Source organism: Silurus meridionalis, chromosome 24, assembly GCF_014805685.1.
Source record: "Silurus meridionalis isolate SWU-2019-XX chromosome 24, ASM1480568v1, whole genome shotgun sequence".
NCBI lineage: Eukaryota > Metazoa > Chordata > Actinopteri > Siluriformes > Siluridae > Silurus > Silurus meridionalis.
This window is the reverse complement of record NC_060907.1, coordinates 14,256,366-14,278,273: the sequence shown is the minus strand read 5'-3', so window position 1 is coordinate 14,278,273 and position 21,908 is coordinate 14,256,366. Positions and strand designations below refer to the sequence as shown.

At 36.5% G+C, this 21,908-nt stretch overlaps 1 protein-coding gene across 2 annotated transcripts in view; it reads right to left on the bottom strand.

Annotated features, from left to right (window-relative positions):
* Positions 1-10,244: 10,244 nt before the first annotated feature.
* Positions 10,245-21,908, bottom strand: part of LOC124378031 (fibroblast growth factor 14-like) — a 72,660-nt gene continuing 60,996 nt past the window's right edge. For both annotated transcript variants that reach the window (XM_046837495.1, XM_046837496.1), the window contains exons 4-5: positions 13,036-13,234; positions 10,245-12,743 (exon numbers count right to left, since the gene is read on the bottom strand). In XM_046837495.1, coding sequence (XP_046693451.1) covers positions 12,607-12,743; positions 13,036-13,234 — 336 coding nt within the window. In that variant the 3' untranslated portion in view covers positions 10,245-12,606. The remainder of the gene's footprint in view (positions 12,744-13,035; positions 13,235-21,908) is intronic.

Below are 21,908 nucleotides of genomic sequence, written 5' to 3'. Positions count from 1 at the left end.
GTCCACATCTACCCCACACAGACTCTCCACTGGTGTCCCACAAGGCTCAGTATTTGGTCCCCTCCTTTTCTCCTGTTCCCAACTCTTTCGGTCAAGTCATATCCTCACATGGGTTTTCTTACCACTGCTATGCTGATGACACATCTTTTCTTTCCATCCCTCAGATACCTCTCGGATCTCGGCATGTTTGGTGGACATATTTTTATGGATTAGTAGTCATCAACTAAAACTCAAACCCAGCAATGACTGCTGGTCATCCCAGGTTATTCATCTAAAGGTCAAGGTCTCCGAATAACTCTTCATAACTTCTTCTCCTTCTGCTCTCCCATTTAGCCACTGCTCACAACCTTGGGGTGACTATGGACAATCAACTGTCCTTCTCCTCACATTTTGCTAATCTGGCTTGTTCTTGTCGATCTCTTCTCTACAACATCCGAAGGATTCAACCATTTCTGTCCACACAGGCTGCTTGTTCAGTCTCTTGTCATTTCAAGACTGGACTACTGCAACTCTATCCTGGCAGGTCTACCTCTGAACACTATTCCTCCACTGCAAATGATCCAAAATGCAGCTACCTGACTTGTGTTCAACCTGCCCAAATTCTCCCACAACACACCACACCACACCACCGCTGCTAACACTTTCCAAGTTTGCTTTGTTCAAAAAAAATAAAAAATAAAAAATTTAACAGAGTTGTAGACTGATTTATCTTAAATTGTAACCTAGTGTACCTGTGTGGATCATTCATTGCTAGTGACTCAAAGCACTTTTGTGTGTCACTCTGGACAAGGGTGCAGCTAAATGCTACAAATGTAAATGTAATGCTGTTTCTTTCTGTAAAAAATAAATAAATAAATAAATAAATAAATAAATAAATAAAGCATTTGAGTATGCAAGGTGTAAATTGTTCAACCTTTGTATTGTATTTAATAATTGCAGATGGCAAGTTGACAACTCAGACTTGTAAATATATAAGCATATAATTATAAGAATATAATTAATTTCATTTTGTATAATAATTGATTGATATATGCATAAATTAAATATACAAACATTGAAACATTGGAATGTACTAGCATTGGAACGTACTAAAGCCACAGTAAACCAGGTATGAAAACAAATACTGTAAGTTACTGTTAAAAAATACTGCATTGGTGTACAAATGCATAAGCAATAGCTGAAAACCACAACAGTAACTAAAAATGTAACTGTTTACTGCTGCTGTTTTTTGTTTCTCTTAGATTTAGTGTTACCTCACACGATTTTAATTGAATCCATGACAGAACAGATCCAGTGCGATTGTCCCATATATATACTTATATTAAATTATATTATATTATATTATATTAATATTATATTATATAATATTATATTATATTAAATTATACACAAAAGTGTTATAGGTTATAGGAAAGAGTAGTGGAAGCCACGCTGAGAGAAGAGATGACCATCTGTGAGCAACAATATGGTTTCATGCCGAGGAAGAGCACTATGAATGCAATATTTGCTTTGAGAATGTTGATAGACAAGTATAGAGTATAGAGTAGGTCAGATAGAGTTGAATTGTGTGTTTGTGGATTTAGAGAAAGTGTATGACAGGGTGCTGAGTGAGGAGTATTGAATGAGAAGGTCAGGTGTGTCAGAGAAGTATGTGAGGGTGGTGCAGGACATGTATAAGAACAGTTTGACAGCAGTGAATTGTGCAGTAGGAATGACAGACTGGTTAAAGGTGGAGTTTGGATTGCATCAAGGATCGGCTCTGAACCCTTTCCTGTTTGCAGTGGTGATGGACAGGTTGACGTACGAGGTCAGACAGAAGTCTCCATGGACTATAATAATACTTTTATTTGTGGTGAGAGTAGGGTGTAGGTGAAAAAGAGCCTGGAGAGGTGGAGGTACGTGCTGGAGAGAAGGGGAATGAAAGTGAGTAGGAGTAAGACAGATGTATGTGAATGAGAGAGGGACAGTGGAGTGGTGCGGTTGCAGGAGAAGAGATGGTGAAGGTAGATGATTTAAGTACTGGGGTCAACAGTGCAAAGTAATGGAGAGTGTGTTAGAAAAGTTAAGAAAAACAGTGCTGGCAGGGTGGAGTGGGTGAAGAAGAGTGGCAGGAGTGAAAGGGAATACTATGCTGTATTGTTTAGAGACAGTGGCATTAACTAAAAGAGCTGAAGATGTTGAGGTTTTGTTGGGAGTGATGAGGATGGATAGGATTAACAACAAGTTTATAAGAGGACCGCGCATGGAGAACGTTTTGGGGACAAAGTGAGGGGGTGAGATTGAGACGGTTTGGAATGAGAAGGTCAGGTGTGTCAGAGAAGTATGTGAGGGTGGTGCAGGACATGTATAAGAACAGTTTGACAGCAGTGAATTGTGCAGTAGGAATGACAGACTGGTTGAAGGTGGAGTTTGGATTGCATCAAGGATCGGCTCTGAACCCTTTCCTGTTTGCAGTGGTGATGGACAGGTTGACGTACGAGGTCAGACAGAAGTCTCCATGGACTATAATAATACTTTTATTTGTGGTGAGAGTAGGGTGTAGGTGAAAAAGAGCCTGGAGAGGTGGAGGTACGTGCTGGAGAGAAGGGGAATGAAAGTGAGTAGGAGTAAGACAGATGTATGTGAATGAGAGAGGGACAGTGGAGTGGTGCGGTTGCAGGAGAAGAGATGGTGAAGGTAGATGATTTAAGTACTGGGGTCAACAGTGCAAAGTAATGGAGAGTGTGTTAGAAAAGTTAAGAAAAACAGTGCTGGCAGGGTGGAGTGGGTGAAGAAGAGTGGCAGGAGTGAAAGGGAATACTATGCTGTATTGTTTAGAGACAGTGGCATTAACTAAAAGAGCTGAAGATGTTGAGGTTTTGTTGGGAGTGATGAGGATGGATAGGATTAACAACAAGTTTATAAGAGGGACGCGCATGGAGAACGTTTTGGGGACAAAGTGAGGGGGTGAGATTGAGACGGTTTGGAATGAGAAGGTCAGGTGTGTCAGAGAAGTATGTGAGGGTGGTGCAGGACATGTATAAGAACAGTTTGACAGCAGTGAATTGTGCAGTAGGAATGACAGACTGGTTGAAGGTGGAGTTTGGATTGCATCAAGGATCGGCTCTGAACCCTTTCCTGTTTGCAGTGGTGATGGACAGGTTGACGTACGAGGTCAGACAGAAGTCTCCATGGACTATAATAATACTTTTATTTGTGGTGAGAGTAGGGTGTAGGTGAAAAAGAGTCTGGAGAGGTGGAGGTACGTGCTGGAGAGAAGGGGAATGAAAGTGAGTAGGAGTAAGACAGATGTATGTGAATGAGAGAGGGACAGTGGAGTGGTGCGGTTGCAGGAGAAGAGATGGTGAAGGTAGATGATTTAAGTACTGGGGTCAACAGTGCAAAGTAATGGAGAGTGTGTTAGAAAAGTTAAGAAAAACAGTGCTGGCAGGGTGGAGTGGGTGAAGAAGAGTGGCAGGAGTGAAAGGGAATACTATGCTGTATTGTTTAGAGACAGTGGCATTAACTAAAAGAGCTGAAGATGTTGAGGTTTTTGTTGGGAGTGATGAGGATGGATAGGATTAACAACAAGTTTATAAGAGGGACCGCGCATGGAGAACGTTTTGGGGACAAAGTGAGGGGGGTGAGATTGAGACGGTTTGGAATGAGAAGGTCAGGTGTGTCAGAGAAGTATGTGAGGGTGGTGCAGGACATGTATAAGAACAGTTTGACAGCAGTGAATTGTGCAGTAGGAATGACAGACTGGTTGAAGGTGGAGTTTGGATTGCATCAAGGATCGGCTCTGAACCCTTTCCTGTTTGCAGTGGTGATGGACAGGTTGACGTACGAGGTCAGACAGAAGTCTCCATGGACTATAATAATACTTTTATTTGTGGTGAGAGTAGGGTGTAGGTGAAAAAGAGTCTGGAGAGGTGGAGGTACGTGCTGGAGAAGGGGAATGAAAGTGAGTAGGAGTAAGACAGATGTATGTGAATGAGAGAGGGGACAGTGGAGTGGTGCGGTTGCAGGGAGAAGAGATGGTGAAGGTAGATGATTTAAGTACTGGGGTCAACAGTGCAAAGTAATGGAGAGTGTGTTAGAAAAGTTAAGAAAAAACAGTGCTGGCAGGGTGGAGTGGGTGAAGAAGAGTGGCAGGAGTGAAAGGGAATACTATGCTGTATTGTTTAGAGACAGTGGCATTAACTAAAAGAGCTGAAGATGTTGAGGTTTTTGTTGGGAGTGATGAGGATGGACAGGATTAACAACAAGTTTATAAGAGGGACCGCGCATGGAGAACGTTTTGGGGACAAAGTGAGGGGGGTGAGATTGAGACAGTTTGGACATGTGCAGAGGGACATGGGGTATATTGGTAGAAGAATGCTGAGGATGGAGCCACCAGGAAAAAGTAAAATTGGAAGGCCAAGGAGGAGGTTTATGGATGTGGTGATGGAAGACATGCAGTTAGTTGGTTTGAAAGAAAATGAAGTTAACAGACAGTGTGTGCTCTCTGCCATGTCATCTCTCTTTACAAATACATAAATAAAACAGCCTGAACATCAGTGAATATTTGCCTCACAGACATAATAAATATATGTATAGACAGCTTGAAATGTCTTTTACATAAACCACATTCACATCGAATAAAAATATTCTCTGATTATGTAATCAGTATGATTACATAAATCAGTATGATTTATACTATAAATCCCATAAAACCATACCTTAAATCTCTGGTATCACCTCATTAACTGCAAAGGTTCCGGTTGGTGTCCTGATGATTTACGTAATTTAAACCACCGGTAGAAGCGTGGAGATGTTTAGGAGAGATGGCAGTGGAGTTTTTGACCAGGTTGTTTAACGGGATTTTGGAAGGTGAGAAGATGCCTGAGGAATGGAGAAGAAGTGTGCTGGTACCGATCTTTAAGCATAAAGGAGATGTGCAGTCTTGCAGTAACTACAGGGGAATTAAGTTGATCAGTCACACCATGAAGTTATGGGAAAGAGTAGTGGAAGCCAGGCTGAGAGAAGAGGTGACCATCTGTGAGCAACAGTATGGTTTCATGCCGAGGAAGAGCACCACAGATGCCTTATTTGCTTTGAGGATGTTGATGGAGAAGTATAGAGAAGGACAGAAGGAATTTCATTGTGTATTTATGGATTTAGAGAAAGCGTACGACAGAGTGCCAAGAGAGGAGTTGTGGTATTGTATGAGGAAGTCAGGTGTGTCAGAGAAGTATGTGAGGGTGGTGCAGGACAGGGTTGACGGCAGTGAAGTGTGCAGTAGGTACGACAGACTGGCTCAGGGTGAAGGTTGGACTGCATCAAGGATCGGCCCTGAGCCCTTTCCTGTTTGCAGTGGTGATGGACAGGTTGACGGACGAGGTCAGACAGGGGAGTCTCCCTGGACTATGATGTTTGCGGATGATATTGTGATTTGTGCTGAGAGTAAGGAGCAGGTTGAGAAGAGCCTGGAGAGGTGGAGATATGCGCTGGAGAGAAGGGGAATAAAAGTCAGCAGGAATAAGACAGAGTATATGTGTGTGAATGAGAGGGAGGGCAGTGGAGTGATGCGGTTGCAGGGAGAAAAGGTGGAAAAGGTGGAGGAGTTTAGGTACCTGGGGTCAACAGTGCAAAGTAATGGAGAGTGTGTTAGAGAAGTAAAGAAAAGAGTGCAGGTAGGGAGGAGTAGGTGGAGAAGAGTGACAGGAGTGATTTGTGATAGAAGGGTATCTGCAAGAATGAAAGGGAAAGTTTATAGGACTGTGGTGAGACCTGCGATGTTGTATGGATTAGAGACAGTGGCATTAAGTAAAAGACAGGAGATGGAGCTGGAGGTAGCAGAGCTGAAGATGTTAAGGTTTTCGTTAGGAGTGACAAGGATGGACAAGATTAGAAATGAGTTTATTAGAGGGACAGCCCATGTAGGATGTTTTGGTGACAAGGTGAGGGAGGTGAGATTGAGATGGTTTGGACATGTGCAAAGGAGGGACATGAATTATATTGGTAGAAGAATGCTGAGGATGGAGCCACCAGGTAGGAGGAAAAGAGGAAGGCCAAGGAGGAGGTTCATGGATGAGGTGAGGGAAGACATGCAGGTAGTTGGTGTGAAAGAGGCAGATGTAGAGCCCTAATATTGATATGATGTGAGGTTCAGTTACCAGCATGACACTAAAACAGGTAGTAGTAATAACTACTTTTTACTTAAGTACATTTCAGAGCCCAAACTTCTTTACTTTAACTTGGGTAAAAAAGTATCATCAGTACTTCAACTTTTCCCCGAGTATTTTAAAACATGAGTATCTGCACTTCGACTTAAGTAAAGAATGTGTGTACTTTTGCCACCTCTGGTCTTACCAAATGCTATGCAAGAAAATAATTTTTCATTTCAATTAATGTATTTTCTATTATTCTGCTGGTTCCAGTTCCTTAGCCTTTTTCTATTTTTTAGCTTAACCTGTTGGGGAATTTATTTATTTATTTATGTATTTATTTATTTTTAATAAAAGTCCTGCATTTACCTTTCCCTCTTAAAGCTGTTGATTGTGACAAATGATCTGTAGAGCTCAATCAGAGTGACCATTAGGTTCTTACTCATCTCTCTTACAATGGATGGTTCAGTTGCATGAGTTGTGTATAATGACCCAGGTAAAGGGTAGCTTTAAGTATTTTACCTTATATATTTCCTACTATTGCTGTTAATCCTTAATATATTCAGACCAGTGGGGAGGAGGATTCACTGCAGGACTCCAAGAGAAATATTATTCTCTCTAAAATGAAAATGAAAATCAAGTGCGTCCATATGTTTCTTTTCAGAATTTTTGCAGACCCTGCAAAATATATGCGAATGTTATTCTTACCCACATAGGAAAAAAGCAAAGCATCACACTAAATCGAAGCAAAAATGCCTCTGGCTAAATTATGAGTATTATGAGGAATTTCTATGTTAAATATGAGCAGATGGACCTCAGATTCATATTTTTCACCTTGAAACTAAATCATGAATAGTTAACAACCATTAAGATGGTTTTTGATTGTAATTATTATGAACAGTTTGCTACACTGGCTTAGGACTATTAATTGGCATGAACTATACTGCACTCAAATGTCCATCATTGAACAATTAATGAATTTACTGAACATGAATGATCAGACTATAACAAATAAATATTTGGTGTCTTTGGACAGGTTCCTATTTTATTTTTTCCTTATGCCATGCTTATTAGGGATACATTCATAGGGACTAATCTATGAATTTTAAATTAATATTAATGATCGTTTTATTTCTGTGAAGCTGCTATGATGCAATGGCCAGTGTTAAACGTTCTGCACAAATAAAACTATAACTGTAATGAAATGCAATGGATGTCAGAGCTTGTATGTGGATATGAGTAAAAGGAAATGTCCCTTCAACTTAACTGCTTGAATTTTGTCTTGTGCCACATGTCAGTTCGTACACAGTACAAAAAAAATCAACAGTATCAGTATCATAGCAGTATCAACAGTCTTGATTAGAAATGTTGATATTACAATAGCTACATGAAAAAGATGGGACTATGTTGACAATGACTAGTGTTACATCAATTGCTGTCATATTACTTTGCATCATCGCTATTACATAACTTCAGAGTCTCGAGTTTGATCCCAAGCTTCGAAAGTTGTGTGGTGGTTAATTTAATTTCAAATTTTTAAATATACATAGTAATGTTCGCTATACAAATAAAAACTGTGTTAAATAAAATGTTACCACTTCAACAGTAGTTTACACTCAATCTGACAGAAAGAATGTTTGAATAGAAATTAGCACCCCCTGTCTGTTTGAGGCAGAACTGCACAAAACCTCCAAAAATACCTATAATAATAAGTACTTATTTAATAATGAATAAATCAGATTACTTGTAACAAGTTTACATAGTAGATTAGTTATAAAAGACGAGTCAGGAAAGAATTTTCAATTAAGGAACATTCTTACAAATAATAATGTAATGAATATAATCAGATAACAAGGTACTTAGTATTAAGAACATTATAGGAAACTCCCTGTTTAGTCTTTTGTGTCTGTATGTGTGAATGTGAGAGCATGAGTAAATAGATATGTAATAAATAGATTTCCAAAAATCCATATGTACCCAACATCTTCTTTTCCTAAAAATCTATATTCATTCCATGTCAGCTATATGGTTTCCACTTTAATATTTATATTTTATTTATTTGTTTCCAGAAGTCCCAAATATGCATTCACTAATAAGAAATATAAGTTTTCTACTAGACAAACCCTTTTTCACACAGCAGTCACATGATACTGTATGTGTTCCTTTAATTTACAGGAAAAAATTTATGAAGGTGGAATGATGGTTCATTTTCCGCATGAAAGGCTTTCACTAGAACATTTGAAGCGGAAAGAAGGATTGGAGTGCTTCATACTGTGAACAAAAGACACATCAGAATAAATGCATCTGTCTTTTGTTGAATATGATGGCTAATACATACTCGAGGCCGTGGATTCTCAGTTAGTGTAATGAATGTGAAAGCTTGCTATGCACTGCTGCTAAATGCTGCTGAACTGAATTGTTTTGCATTAAAAAGTAGAAAAATAAGACTGAGATGTTTTTGTTTGCAATAAAAATAATACAGCTTGCCTTTGTTTCCTGCATGTAATTAAGTTATTTTCCACAGTTCTTTGACATACGTCAGAAATATTAAAATACTCTAAGGTACACAGTAGTTTGTGTTTTTTATTGTTTTTTTTGTTGTTGACTCGAGCACGAGTCATGGAAATATGGGGGAGAAGGGTCTTGGAGGACCTGCTACAGTTCTTCTGCAGACTTTAAGTGGTTTGAATGATTCCTGTCCCTGTCATCTCCGTCTATTATTAAATATGTGATTTTCCTTATAGGCACACAAAATGTCGTCTGTAAAATTCATTCATTAATTTTCGAAATACCGCTGATACCTCTGATACTGCTGATACTGGAGAAGGCTGTAGAGAATAACGACCAAGCCCAGAAACACTTAATGCAAGTCAATCTTGAATCTTATTTAAATAACAATGGTTATATATTGCTATAGAATCAATTAATCACTTCAGGATTCTGTTTTGTTTTGTAATTGTGTGATAGTCTGGGTTGACTCTGAACTTGCTCTGTCCCTTGTGACAAGTTGATAGGCTTGTTGTTAATACTCACTCTTATTGTATTATATGTGAATCTATGAATGATGTATGTGTTGTTGTGTTTACTGGTAGTAGGGGTGTGGCTGCCATTTGTGTTGGGTGTGGGTTTCTTCCTTGTTTTTAGGTAGGGAGCTCAGGAAAGTTGTTTGTCTTTCTTTTTGTGTTTTCTTTTGTGTTTCTTAAAATGAGTGTTTTGTTTCATTTTGGCCTGGGTCCACCCTGAAGCTTGCCCCAGTGTTTGCATTTACATATTCCAATACATACCTCCTGTTTTATGCTATCTCAGTGTTTGCGCTCTATTTCTATATCGATCAGGATACCATACCTCACACTGTGCAGCCCAGTGCTAGACAGAGTTGTAACCCTTTACACTGTTCTTCACTAAAACTTAAATGTAAATTCTAAAGTTGATTTGATTAATACAAATTAGTTAAAAAATATATACTGATATACTCTATGGCTGAAAGTATGTACCCTGACCATCACAATCATATCTTCTTCCCAAAGGTTGTTGGCTACAAAGTTAAAAATACACAATTTTATAGGATGTGTTTGCATGCTGTAGCATTACAATTTGCCTTCACCGGAAGTATGATTCCTAAACCTGAGTACCCTGCACCCTAGATCTTCTCACCTAAAATCAGCGCCTCAGTACCACACTAATGCACTTGTGACTAAACGGGCAAATGCCTACCACCAAAGTCTAGTTAAACAAGTCACTAAAAGAGGGTATTTATGTGGAGAAGGATATTCAAAGTGCACATATGTGTGATGGTCAAATTCATCAACATTTGGCCATGTAGTGTAGCTAAAATATAAGGAATTAAATAAGCACCCTAAATTGCCTTTATAAGATCTGAAGCAATGTCATTCATATCACCAATCTTCACCATTTATTCAGAAGTCAGTAAAATTTGCAGGCCAGGCATCCTAAAAAAATGTGTAAATTTATATAAATGTTTTATTCAATGTTATTTCTGTGTATACAATGAATTGACAAACGATACATTGCAGACTCTTTTGCATATATTTACTGTATGTAAAGTTTAGTGGTAAATATCAACAACTGTCTTGACACATATAGCCTACAACATGCTGGTCTTCAGTCTTCCTTCTTTATTATCATGCAACAGGTGAAATATATGGTTAATTGTGGATGAATACTTCAGAAAAAATAAAAGCATTGAAAGAGAGGGAAAGAAACAGATATCGTCCCCCAGTTCATATTTTCAACACATATAAAAGACAAACAAAGGAAAGTCATCTTCAGGAGTAAATGTCAACTTAAAATGGGACATGGGATTGTACAAGTACAAATGAAGAAACAAATATGTGTGAAATGGGGACGGTACACCATCAGGAGATATATCAATGAAAAATAAAAACTGTACACATTGCAATTAAAAATAAATCAATCCAATATTTCATGTTACCAGGTAAAAGTGGTCAGCCGAGCAAGAAAAAATCAGTTAGTAAGCCTAGAAAAAAAAAGAAGGAAAAAAAAAGCATAAGCTAGACTGAAATTTTCTGTAATCTTTCCAGGTGACATTAAGAGACATTTTACACTTTTGGACAATTTAAGAAATTGCATTCATTAAACAGTTGATAAACTAATACAAATTTAACAATTAGAAATAGCAGTTTCCCTGGAAATCACCATTATGTGTGTATGTATATATATATATATATATATATATATATATATATATATATATATATATATATATATATATATATATATATATATGTACACACATACATACAATTTTCATAAACCAAAAAAATAAATAAAAACAGTGAGAAGGAATTTTTCAATTCTCTTGAAAAGAATGGATCGGCAATACAATTGAACATTATATATAATACTATATTTGCTTTTGAAGAAAGAAAACCTTTTTATTTATGGCAGATTACAACGCATTTGCAGTTAAATAGAAATAATTATGAATAATGTTCAATATTCTTTAAATGTCTAAAATGTATAAACAGCATTTACTGATGCACAGTGATTTTCCATATACTTTCGTTTTAAACTCTATAAGAGAAACCTCACCAGTAAAAAAGAAGCTAAACAAAACAACATAAATGCTCTGTCAAACATAATATTTTTCCCTTAAGGTATGTGATCACCATTTCAAGTGATCAAGTGGAATGATACATTAATCTGTAATGAAAAATAATGTGTATATAGTAATGATTTTAATCCTAACATGACTATAATAAACACAGAATTTTGTTTCCAGCTACGCACCAAATGCATACCACTTTTAGTCTTATATTCACGTTTGCTACTATAATGGCAAAGGGAATACCAAATACATTTTTACCATTATTGTGTGCAACCTGTGTGACCATACTGACATACACCCATTCATCATCATTTACATCATCATCCATGGACACCTGGTGGACTTTAGGACTTGGGTGTACTAATGTCAGTAAAAAAAAACAAAAAAAACAATAAAAGGCCAAAACTATGTTAACTTCAGACAATCAAAATTAAATTTAAATTCCTTAAAAAAAATTTTTATCTGAGAGTCATGAAAGTGAGCTGAGGCATATTGAGGGTATCTGTGATATGTATACTCTTCCCTTGTGAGGAATTATATCCACCCTGAATGCCTAAAGGCATGATTATCAATGCCATCACTCTTAACTGTTCACAGATTAAAACCTAGTGCAATTCAGTGCCATTCTATCAGTCATTCTTTCGAGCAAACTAAAAGGAAGAAATAAATCCCAAGCACCAGTTCTTGGCAACTAATTTGGCAGCTCCACACTGCCTCTACCATTTTACTGTTTTATAAACACATCTATTTCATGTTACATAATTTTTTCTCATATTTTCCCCATTTCAGTTATATTTCTACCCATACAGACAGTATTCATGGAAATGAATGATAAGAGTTACAGAAAAGAACATACAAAAAAGGGCCAACAAGAAAGAAAAAAGACTGCAACAACAACAGATTTAATTTGTATTCGTACAGCAATCAATCAAGACAAATGCTGGTGAATTGTGGTCTTCTGCAAAACCACAATAACATGAAAGGTCCAACTGAAAACTGGCTAGCTGTCAGCACATAAAGCTACCAGACAAGGCAGATGAAAATATGTCATTTTCACAGAGGATTGTCACAGGAATAAAGGTATAACAGAAAGAAAACATGTTCCATATCACATCGGACATTCCAGTGACAGTCTCTTAATGTTTAGCGTCCAGTGGCCCCCTTTCCCTCCTTGGTGATTTTCTCTACACTCTCACAGTCTTTTTGTGCAATACACCCATGTCCTTTGACCACAACCACCCCTTGATTCATTTGTTCCAGTGAATAAACACTACAGGAGGGAGATTTTTCTTTTTAGTTTTTTTTTTTCCTTTTACAAGCCAAAGACACAAATGTGTGAAGTAGCACATGTGGAGAGTCTGTCCAAAGCGGAGGGGAAGGGGAGTAGGGCTATGTCTCCTTGTCAGGTTTGCTAACAGGTTTGCCACCATTCATGACCACTGGCTCTGTGCTTTTGTTTGGGGGAACACCAGCCTTTGGGACTGCTTCACCAACGTCGTGCAAGGACGGCTCACGATACATGGCAACTGTTGACGACAGAGAATATAGAGATTGTTAAGAAGAGAAAAGCAGCTCTTACTTTTGGCAAAGTCAGGCTGGGAATAATTGAGTGGAATTGAGCTGTACAGTATCAAAAAGTATTCCCAAAGTGATTATTACAGTGATTTTATACAATTACATGCAATTTTACACTTTATTACGTCAAATGCGATTTCAAGTTTAAATATTTATATTGAATTATATAGAACTAACTAACTAACTAAATCAGACCAGATCGAAGCAATATAAAACAGTCAAGAACAACCCAAACATGTTTACCTTCAATGGGCTTAGGTAGAAAATGTGCAGCTGGTTTTGTCTTTTTCACCCGGTTCCCCTTCATTGGCTGGCCCTCTTTATTGAGGCCCAGGAACCAGGCCCGACCTGACTCTTGCTGTCTGTAGAGCATGGATGAATAAATGACGTAGTAGTTCTCAAAAACTGACTCTTTGAACTTGCATTCTGGTGTGAAAAGTTCCTGTAAGACAAAGTAAAAAAATATACAGCACACAATGTAAGTCACCTTAGTCTGGAGGGCATCGTGAACACATATTTTGACAGTCAAAAAATATCTCCAAATGAGTTCTCAATGTGCGTTCACTTTGTGTTGCCACAAAAAGTAAAGGAATTAGATGACTAAAAACATTCACGCATGTTTGATGAAGCATCACATACATACCCCTATAGTATAACATGGTATGTCTAGTGCTACACTTGACAAGTAGTGAATAAATATGGGTAATAATTATCCATTTTTATAAACAACTGTATTGTTGCACATGCCAGAGATAGAAAAGGAGAGAGAAAGAAAGAGTGGGAGAAAGAGAGAGAGAAAGTGAGAGAAAGAATGTGATGCCCGCATCGCAATTCTTGTAAAAAGGTTCCCACAAAAGTATGAGGACATGCATTACTGAAACGCTCCCAAGGTACCATAATCAGCTTCAACAAAGGCACCAAGCAATTTGGGAAAGTTGCCTTCAAATATAATTGCACCTATACATGATTGGAATGAAAGCCTCAGCAGGTTGGTACATGCTTCACAGCACAATATTGCCAAGTCCTTTAAAGCAAGCAATCAATGAAAACACACACACACACACACACACACACACACACACACACACACACACACACACACACACACACACAATGAAGCGCTAACTACTATCATCACACCTTGACCATGATGAAATGCTATTCAAAACAACAGTCTAGTAATTATTATGAGGCTTATCCTAGACAAAATGATACAAAACAATCAAAGAATGAATCCTTTCAGTGTGTGCAGCAGATTCTATACTGATCATCAAAACATACGTAATCAACCACTGGTGAGAATTATTTTCATCTTGACGAAAACGAAAGAGGGAAAAAAATGTATTTATTTCTTACTGATATAGCAGCTGGATCTGTGCAGAAGGTTTTGCTAAACATGGGAGCCATTATGGACACATTATTTCGAAACACTATTTAATGCAGTTTTTATGCAGTTGTTATTGTACAGTTTGTAGAATTCAGTGAGCAAAACAAAGAATGAGTGTTAGTTGGAATTTATTTAATTGCATCACAGCCAGAATGTAAATTAGAAGAGGCTTTTTAAGATGCACATACATCCATAATCAAGGGTAGGCATTCATCTAGACCTCTCTCTCTGGGGGATTTTACCTCTATTGTGTTTGCCAACATAGCAACTTATAGTTAAGCTCTGACGCACATGAATGTGATTTTTATACCTCTCAAATTCAAAACTTACTTAATTTAACCATACAGTATTGCTTCCCTAAGATAGATGTGTATGGTTTGAAATTGTAAGCCCGGGAAAAACAAGCAAATAATGTAAAAAAAAAACAAAAAAAAAACAACCTTGCTAGATCAAGTGGTAAGCAATTCTAATGGAAAATGTCACCTTTTCACTGAACATTCCCAAGGGATATTGTCCTTTCCTCACCCAGTGAAGGGAGTGCTCAGCACAACTGTGATAGTAACCCTGTGGAATTGTGGGGAGGTAAACAAATAAAATACAAGAACGCTAGAAAGGCTGAGGGCCAAATTGAATGCATCTGAGTGGTATCATAAAAGTTTAAATACTTAGAGGGCATTCTCTGCAGCCTTTTAATTTTTCAAAGGGGAGGGATGTACTTTTTATGCATCAAAAACTAGAATGATGGCAAGCCTTCAAAACAGAGTTAGCTTTTGGCTTAGGCATTACAAACATACATGGAGAAAGAACAGTAAAAAGTAAAAAGAGCTTTCAGAGATGCTAAGGAAAATCTTTCACCCACTGCTGTGTAGTTCAGGCATGAATGTAGACTGAAAATCCTCAATACTGATTAAGACTAGCAAAAACTAATTAGTAGATGCTATATATATATATATATATATATATATATATATATATATATATATATATATATATATATATATATATATATATATACTGTATGTATATGTATATGTATATGTGTAATTATTATTATTATTATTATTATTATTATTATTATTATTATTATTATATATATTTGCCATCATTACACACCATCACATTTGATTCCCTCACAGACCTTAGTTGAAACACATAAAAATACAATGCATTTAGTTTTTTAATAAAGTGAGAAAAAGAACATTTTATCATTTGCACAGTATTTTAGAATAATTATTTAAAAAATAATGAATAATAATTTGTTTGTTAATTGGTTAAATAATGCTAATGGAGAAAATATTCTCAAAGAAAAGAAATCTTAATATTTATTTTATTTTCATTTCATTATTTTCATTTTTTATTAGGTATTTTGGGGTACACTGTCATATGGCAACACTGTGCAACAATGGATTACACAGTAAATATTTAATACACACTAAACTCTTTTTGAAACCAGGGGTTCTGTTATTTTATTTATTTATTTTTTACTTTTAAACTATTCTATGCTGATTTTTAAAACCTTTCAATCAATTATTTGTAATATGAAAATGATAATGTAATTAAAATAGTGATGCTGCTCCTCCAACATCAAAAGAAGCCAGTTGATTCAGGCATTCTAATGCCTCCTAGACACCTCCCTGGGAAGATGTCTTGGGGAAGACTAAATCCTAGATGGAGAGATTGTAGTGTATCTCTCACCTGGTCTGGGAGCACCTTAAATATTCTCTTGGAGAAGGTTGAGAGGACGAGTAGAGAGGGAGCGGACAGAGCAAATTGTTTACACTGATACCTCCACAAATCCACAAAAAATATGCTGAAGTTAAAGGATAGAATGATGACTAGATTCATTTTATTTTAATTACAAATAGCAATTTCTACATAATCCGTCCACATTTTCTTATTATTTATAGAAATCCTCTTCTTGCCATCTTGTTCAAGCTCCAGGGAAATGGAACATTTCCATGTTCTAAACAAAAGTGTCTGTACAAATATTTGCAGAGCTCTTAGAAATAATCCTCAATGTGATAAAGAGAGGGACTATGGGAGATTTAAATGTCATATGCACTAATGTGAATACATAACAGAGAAGTGGTAGCTAAATGGATAAAATGGTGGACTTCAGAGTGGTTGGTTCAAATCCCAGCACTATCAAACTTCCTTGGGCATGGCCCTTAACACTCAAGTGAGCAGTAATATCACAGACAATCATAAATGTTAATAACTGGTAGAGTTAAAGTCCATGCTTTATACAATACAAAGACTAATCAGTGCATATGCTTTATTTAAATCCCTATTTGCTGTCTCCAAATAACACACACACACACACACACACACACACACACACACACACACACACACACACGTTGTAAGTTATAAATCCTGATGAATATAAACCATTAGCTATTAACTAACACTATACAAACTATACAAATCACTATAAAACATTTTAATAATATTAATAATAATAATAATAATAATAATAATAATAATAATAATAATTATATCAATTTCTAACAATTATATAATTCTATGAAATGTACCAACATGGAAGGTTTACTTAAAAATAAGCAGTTACAGTACATGTTCCCAAAGAAACCCAAGCCTGCCTCAACAACAATCGCCCAGTAGCCTTGACCTCAGCCAGTATATTTTGAAATGCTGGTCAGAGACTTCATCACCTTTTAATTATCCACCACCATGATAGAACCAGCACAGTTGACATACCATCCTAATAACTCTACTCAACTATGTGTGTATACCAGTAGACACAGCCCTTAGCCATCTGCACACCACAAACTTAAATTATGAAATAGTTAAAATGCTGTTTGTTGAATACAGTTCAGCAAATGAAACAAAAACTGCTTAACCACTTAGCTAGAGGGGCTTATACCACCTATGTGTCAGTGGGTCAACAACTGGGGTGGCAAATCTTTTCCACAAAGAGCTGGTGTGGTTGCTGGTTTTAATTCCACCCAATCGAGTCAACACCAATTTCTACCTGTTTAAATCTCATTATTTTTATTTTCAATGACTTTCAGATGTGGGTTGTGGTTAGTTGGAATAAAAACCTGCACCTACACTGGCCCTTTGTAGAAAAGATTAGACAACCCTGGTCTACAACTTCCTGACAGGCAGACCACAAGCAGAGCAGATGGGCAGTCCTTTTAGCTAATGTGAACCTCCTGCAGTATTTATTATACACATAGAGCCACTGCCAACTCCACAGCCATTGTCAATAATTTGACAAAACTGGGTAATATCTGATTACAAGGCCTACTTAGAGAAGATTAAAAGTCTGGTGAAATGGTGATATTAAAACAGCCTCCTCCTGAATATCAATAAATAGCAACACATTGGAGTAAATAGTGTACTTCACAACAAACCAGAAGAGGAGCTACCACCATCTTAAAAAACCAAGGGCCCCAGTGGAAAAAGGGGACAGTTTTCTGAAACCTTGGAGTTCCGATTATTCAGGACTAATCAAGGCCCTGTCACATTAACACTCTGGTGAAGAAGGCCTCTCAGCATCTTTAGCACCTTAGGACTTTAAACTGCCCTCTAAGGTGCTAATGAACTATTACACCTGTACCATCAAGAGCATCCTGATTGGAAGCCTCACAGCCTTGTTCGGTAAAAACACCATGCAGAGGGTAGCGCTGAGCAAACCATCTGCACTGAGCTCTCTGTCCTGCAGTCTATCTACAGCAAATGATGCTGGACCAAAGCAAGGAAGATTGTGAAGGACATAACCACTTCGAACAATATACTCTGGAAGTGTTTCTGCACTGAGATAATGAGAAGAAGCTTCGTCCCACAGGCCCTCAACCAGGAAAACACATAGGACTAAAACGTTGACATGTTGGCACAACTCCAACTATATCAGCCTGTATACATTGAATATATTGCACAACCATTTGCACACATTCTGCACTTTATTCAAACCATTTTCATACTGTTTCTGCTACTAACTTATGTATTTGATATTTTATTTGATCTTTACTCAGCTCCGACCTGTTCTAAATGAAAATGGGGTTCATATACTTTTTATGTCACAAATGGCCAACATATTAATACTGTATAAGAACTTCACTGACTGTCAGAAAAGTGTTAATTCTTCATGGTATTCCACACTCAACCTTTTCATACAGCTTTACATTTTAAATAAACATAGTAAAACTGGAATCCTACAAATGTTTCGACTGCTAAAATCTAATACTTTGGTAATATGACACAACATGACACATTACACAGGGCTCGCACTGGACCCCAATTTAATATAAATCATATGTTATCAACTTATAATACACAAAACTTAGCTTTTGTGAAAGAGAGAATGCAAAAAAGGTTCTTTGAAAGATAAAAGCCGGTCAAACATCAAAGTCATGCACATCATTATTCATTAAGTCATGAATGCCAAACAAACTTAATTTAGAACACAAAGGTAATAGAATCTGGAAGCTGAAAGCTTTTGATGTCATAGTCAACGAGATGCGTTATAACATACATCTGGTTAAGCTGATATCATTTTAAAGCGAGTTAGCCTCTGTTATAAGAAAATATAACATAGCACATGACTAGAACTCATCTAGATATTAAAACCAAAGTCGACCACAGACATCTGTAGAATGTATTTTCAGTTGAGAATTATCTCAGTTACAAATGAGACACATATTGTTCTAACCAGTCATTATTTTTTACATATAGTTTTATGTATATGTATATTTAAAAAATTAGCTACTTCCATCATTGCTGATAACTTCAACAGTGATAGAACTGTAATTAATGGATTGTCATAATGATGAGGATGGTTCCTCTTTTGGTTTAGTTTCTCTCAAGGGTTCTTGCTCACACAATCCATAAAGCTTTTCCTTGCCAAACTACTTGGTTAGCTTTGGGAGTGTTTTTTTGTTGTCAATTAACACTGGCAGATTAACTCTAGGTTGTTTACATTGGTCACTTGTGGGCATCAGTCATGCCACAGATACTAAAATCAACTGAGATCTGGACTTTGATTTGACCTATGTAGAACATTTACATTTTTGTTGTTGAATTTCTATTGTGTTACTTTAGCCTGGAATTAGTGTCAACATCTGCAAGTCCTACAATTACAACATGATGTTTCCACCCTATACATCAATATTAGGATGGTGTGTAGAAGACACATACTGGTGTTTTAACCAAAACTTTAAATTCCATAGTTTCTGGCAAAATCCAGACTACACCTTGCATATTTTTTTTTCTGCAATAGTCACTATTCTCAGAGTTCCAGTTGTATCCAGAACTCTGCATCTTTCCTCCATTTACCATTTCTTGGATGGAGTTTTACATTAAAGCCTTGTCTAAGCTGATCCTGGGTGGTATGATAGCTTCCATTTCCTGTAACTGATGCAACGCTTGGATATTATTTTGTAGCTTTTTTTCTATCTTATGCATGTCTATATGTTTATCTCTAATACTTTTTGAATGCTTTTTAGTCTTCACTTTTGACAGCTTTCTAGATACACAGGTGGATGAATGACAAATTAATATATGTTTCATTGGGTATCATAACAAGTAAACAAAACTATAAATATATAAATAGAAGCAAATGTAAAGAATTTATTTATGATTTGGTCACCTTGGTCACCCTATACAACAGCTCTCATAGGAGAGGGGCAAGTTTAGCACATGCATCCTACAATACATTTGAAGAAAAGAAACACTTCATTCATTTTGAACTGTTTTTCATAATGCACAACATAACACACTCTAATGAAAGTACTATTTGCCCTATTTATAAGCTTACAAATGAATGTCAATGAAATGAACACTTGTCTTTCATGGTATTCCATTAACCATAGATTACAAACAAAGGATTAATACTTTTGCCAGTGGAAGTAAAATTATTCCAGCAAAAGTTTTCAAAAGGCATATCTTCTCTAATTTAGTACATGTGCTTCTTCAATCTTTCTTCTTTTAAAACTTTTTTCCTTTGCCAATGGTTGTCCCTATAAGTGTTTTAGTAAAAAAATATATACTGTATAGAACAAACAAGAAAAGTATGGCTCCAGCTGCTGAACTCTGGTTAAAAAAAAGTCAGTGGATATGAAATAAATAACAGCCTCGACATAAGTCAAGCCTTTCATTCTGTCATTTGGCAGTAATTGCTGCAATTTGTCATTTTCTACAGTCAAGCCACAAAGCACAACAGGGAGACATGGTTGTCAGGCCACACACCACATGGGCACAAAGACATTGAGGGTAATGCTGTACAGGCCCACCTCATTAAGCAATCACTGTACACCTCATGCACTTCATCAGATTAATACTCTGAATGTATTTCTAAACAGGGTAAGACTGACCTGTTTATGATACTGTGCCTAAGTGTTTTCTGAGCTACCATTAGCCTCAAAAACATCTCCAATTTGCCTCTGCAAATCTCTGGAAGTGTTCCAATAGGGATGAATGCAACACAAAAGTAGGGATGATCTACTCTAAATTAGAGTTTTGATGGCAGTGGTATCAAACATGTCAGTCCAAAATCTCTTGGAGGTTAGGATCTAGAGCCAACGCCTTTTAATTTACAGATTTAGTAAGTCCTCACCCCCTATGTATGGGAACAGTGTTGTCCTGAAAGAGATCAATCACGACAAAAAAATAAATGCTTAATCATTGTTTTGAACTTTTTTATTGGCTTGCAATAACCCTTTCTTCTAAAGAGACACAGGGACATAAACCATATGAGAAAAATGTCCATCACAGTGTAATGCTTTTTTATCTATCGTAAGCAGCACAGCTAGAAAAAAGTTATAGACTCTCCTCACAACAATGTTACTTAAATGTTTTGTTACCTAACGTTTCAACATATTAAAGTTCAAACCTTCCTCTTTACTAAAGAAATGATTAAGTATTACAATGAGTGCATTAATATAACTTGTGATTTGTCTCACAGCCAGCTCTACTGTCAGGACTGCTATTATAGACAGCCACAACTTCTGGCAATCCAAAAATCTTCTTCCATCTTCTTAATTTTTTAATGTAATTTTGCATTTATTTCAATGGCAGTGCCTCAAAGAAACTGATTGGTGAATCTGATTCAATACCCAGATATTGAACATAAAAATCTATATTATGAATTAGAGTGTCGTTTTACAACAGAAGAGGTTTGCAATTAACACATAGAGAATCACTTCACACCCAGCCATCTGTTGAGAACAGAGTCTAGGTGTCAGAGGAAGAGTCTGTGAGAATCACACTTCTTGTTAGAAGAGAAAAGAAGCCTGAAGTTATGCTATCAGGATAACATTAGAATACATAGCTCATAGTAACGGTGCATAATGAATACTCATTGCAACCGTAAGTATATAACTATTTCTCCATTTTGTTTTTCTTTCTTTCTTTCTTTCTTTCTTTCTTTCTTTCTTTCTTTCTTTCTTTCTTTCTTTCTATATGTATGTGTGTATGTATGTACAGATATATTTATTTATTTGTTTGTATATAAATATATGTATTTTTTTATATTTTCAAAAAATGTTTGGAACATGATTCAAAATGCTGGATTATTATGTGAAAATCTGTTCACATTGTAGCAGATGTTTCAGGTAAGATTTTTAATGAATGCACTTAATTATATATACAAACATCATCTTCAATATAGAATTTAAATAATTGATGGAATTTGGCAGATATCCTTATCCAGAGAGACTGGATAAGGGTATCTGCCAAATGCATGGCTGCATGGCAGTGATTTGAA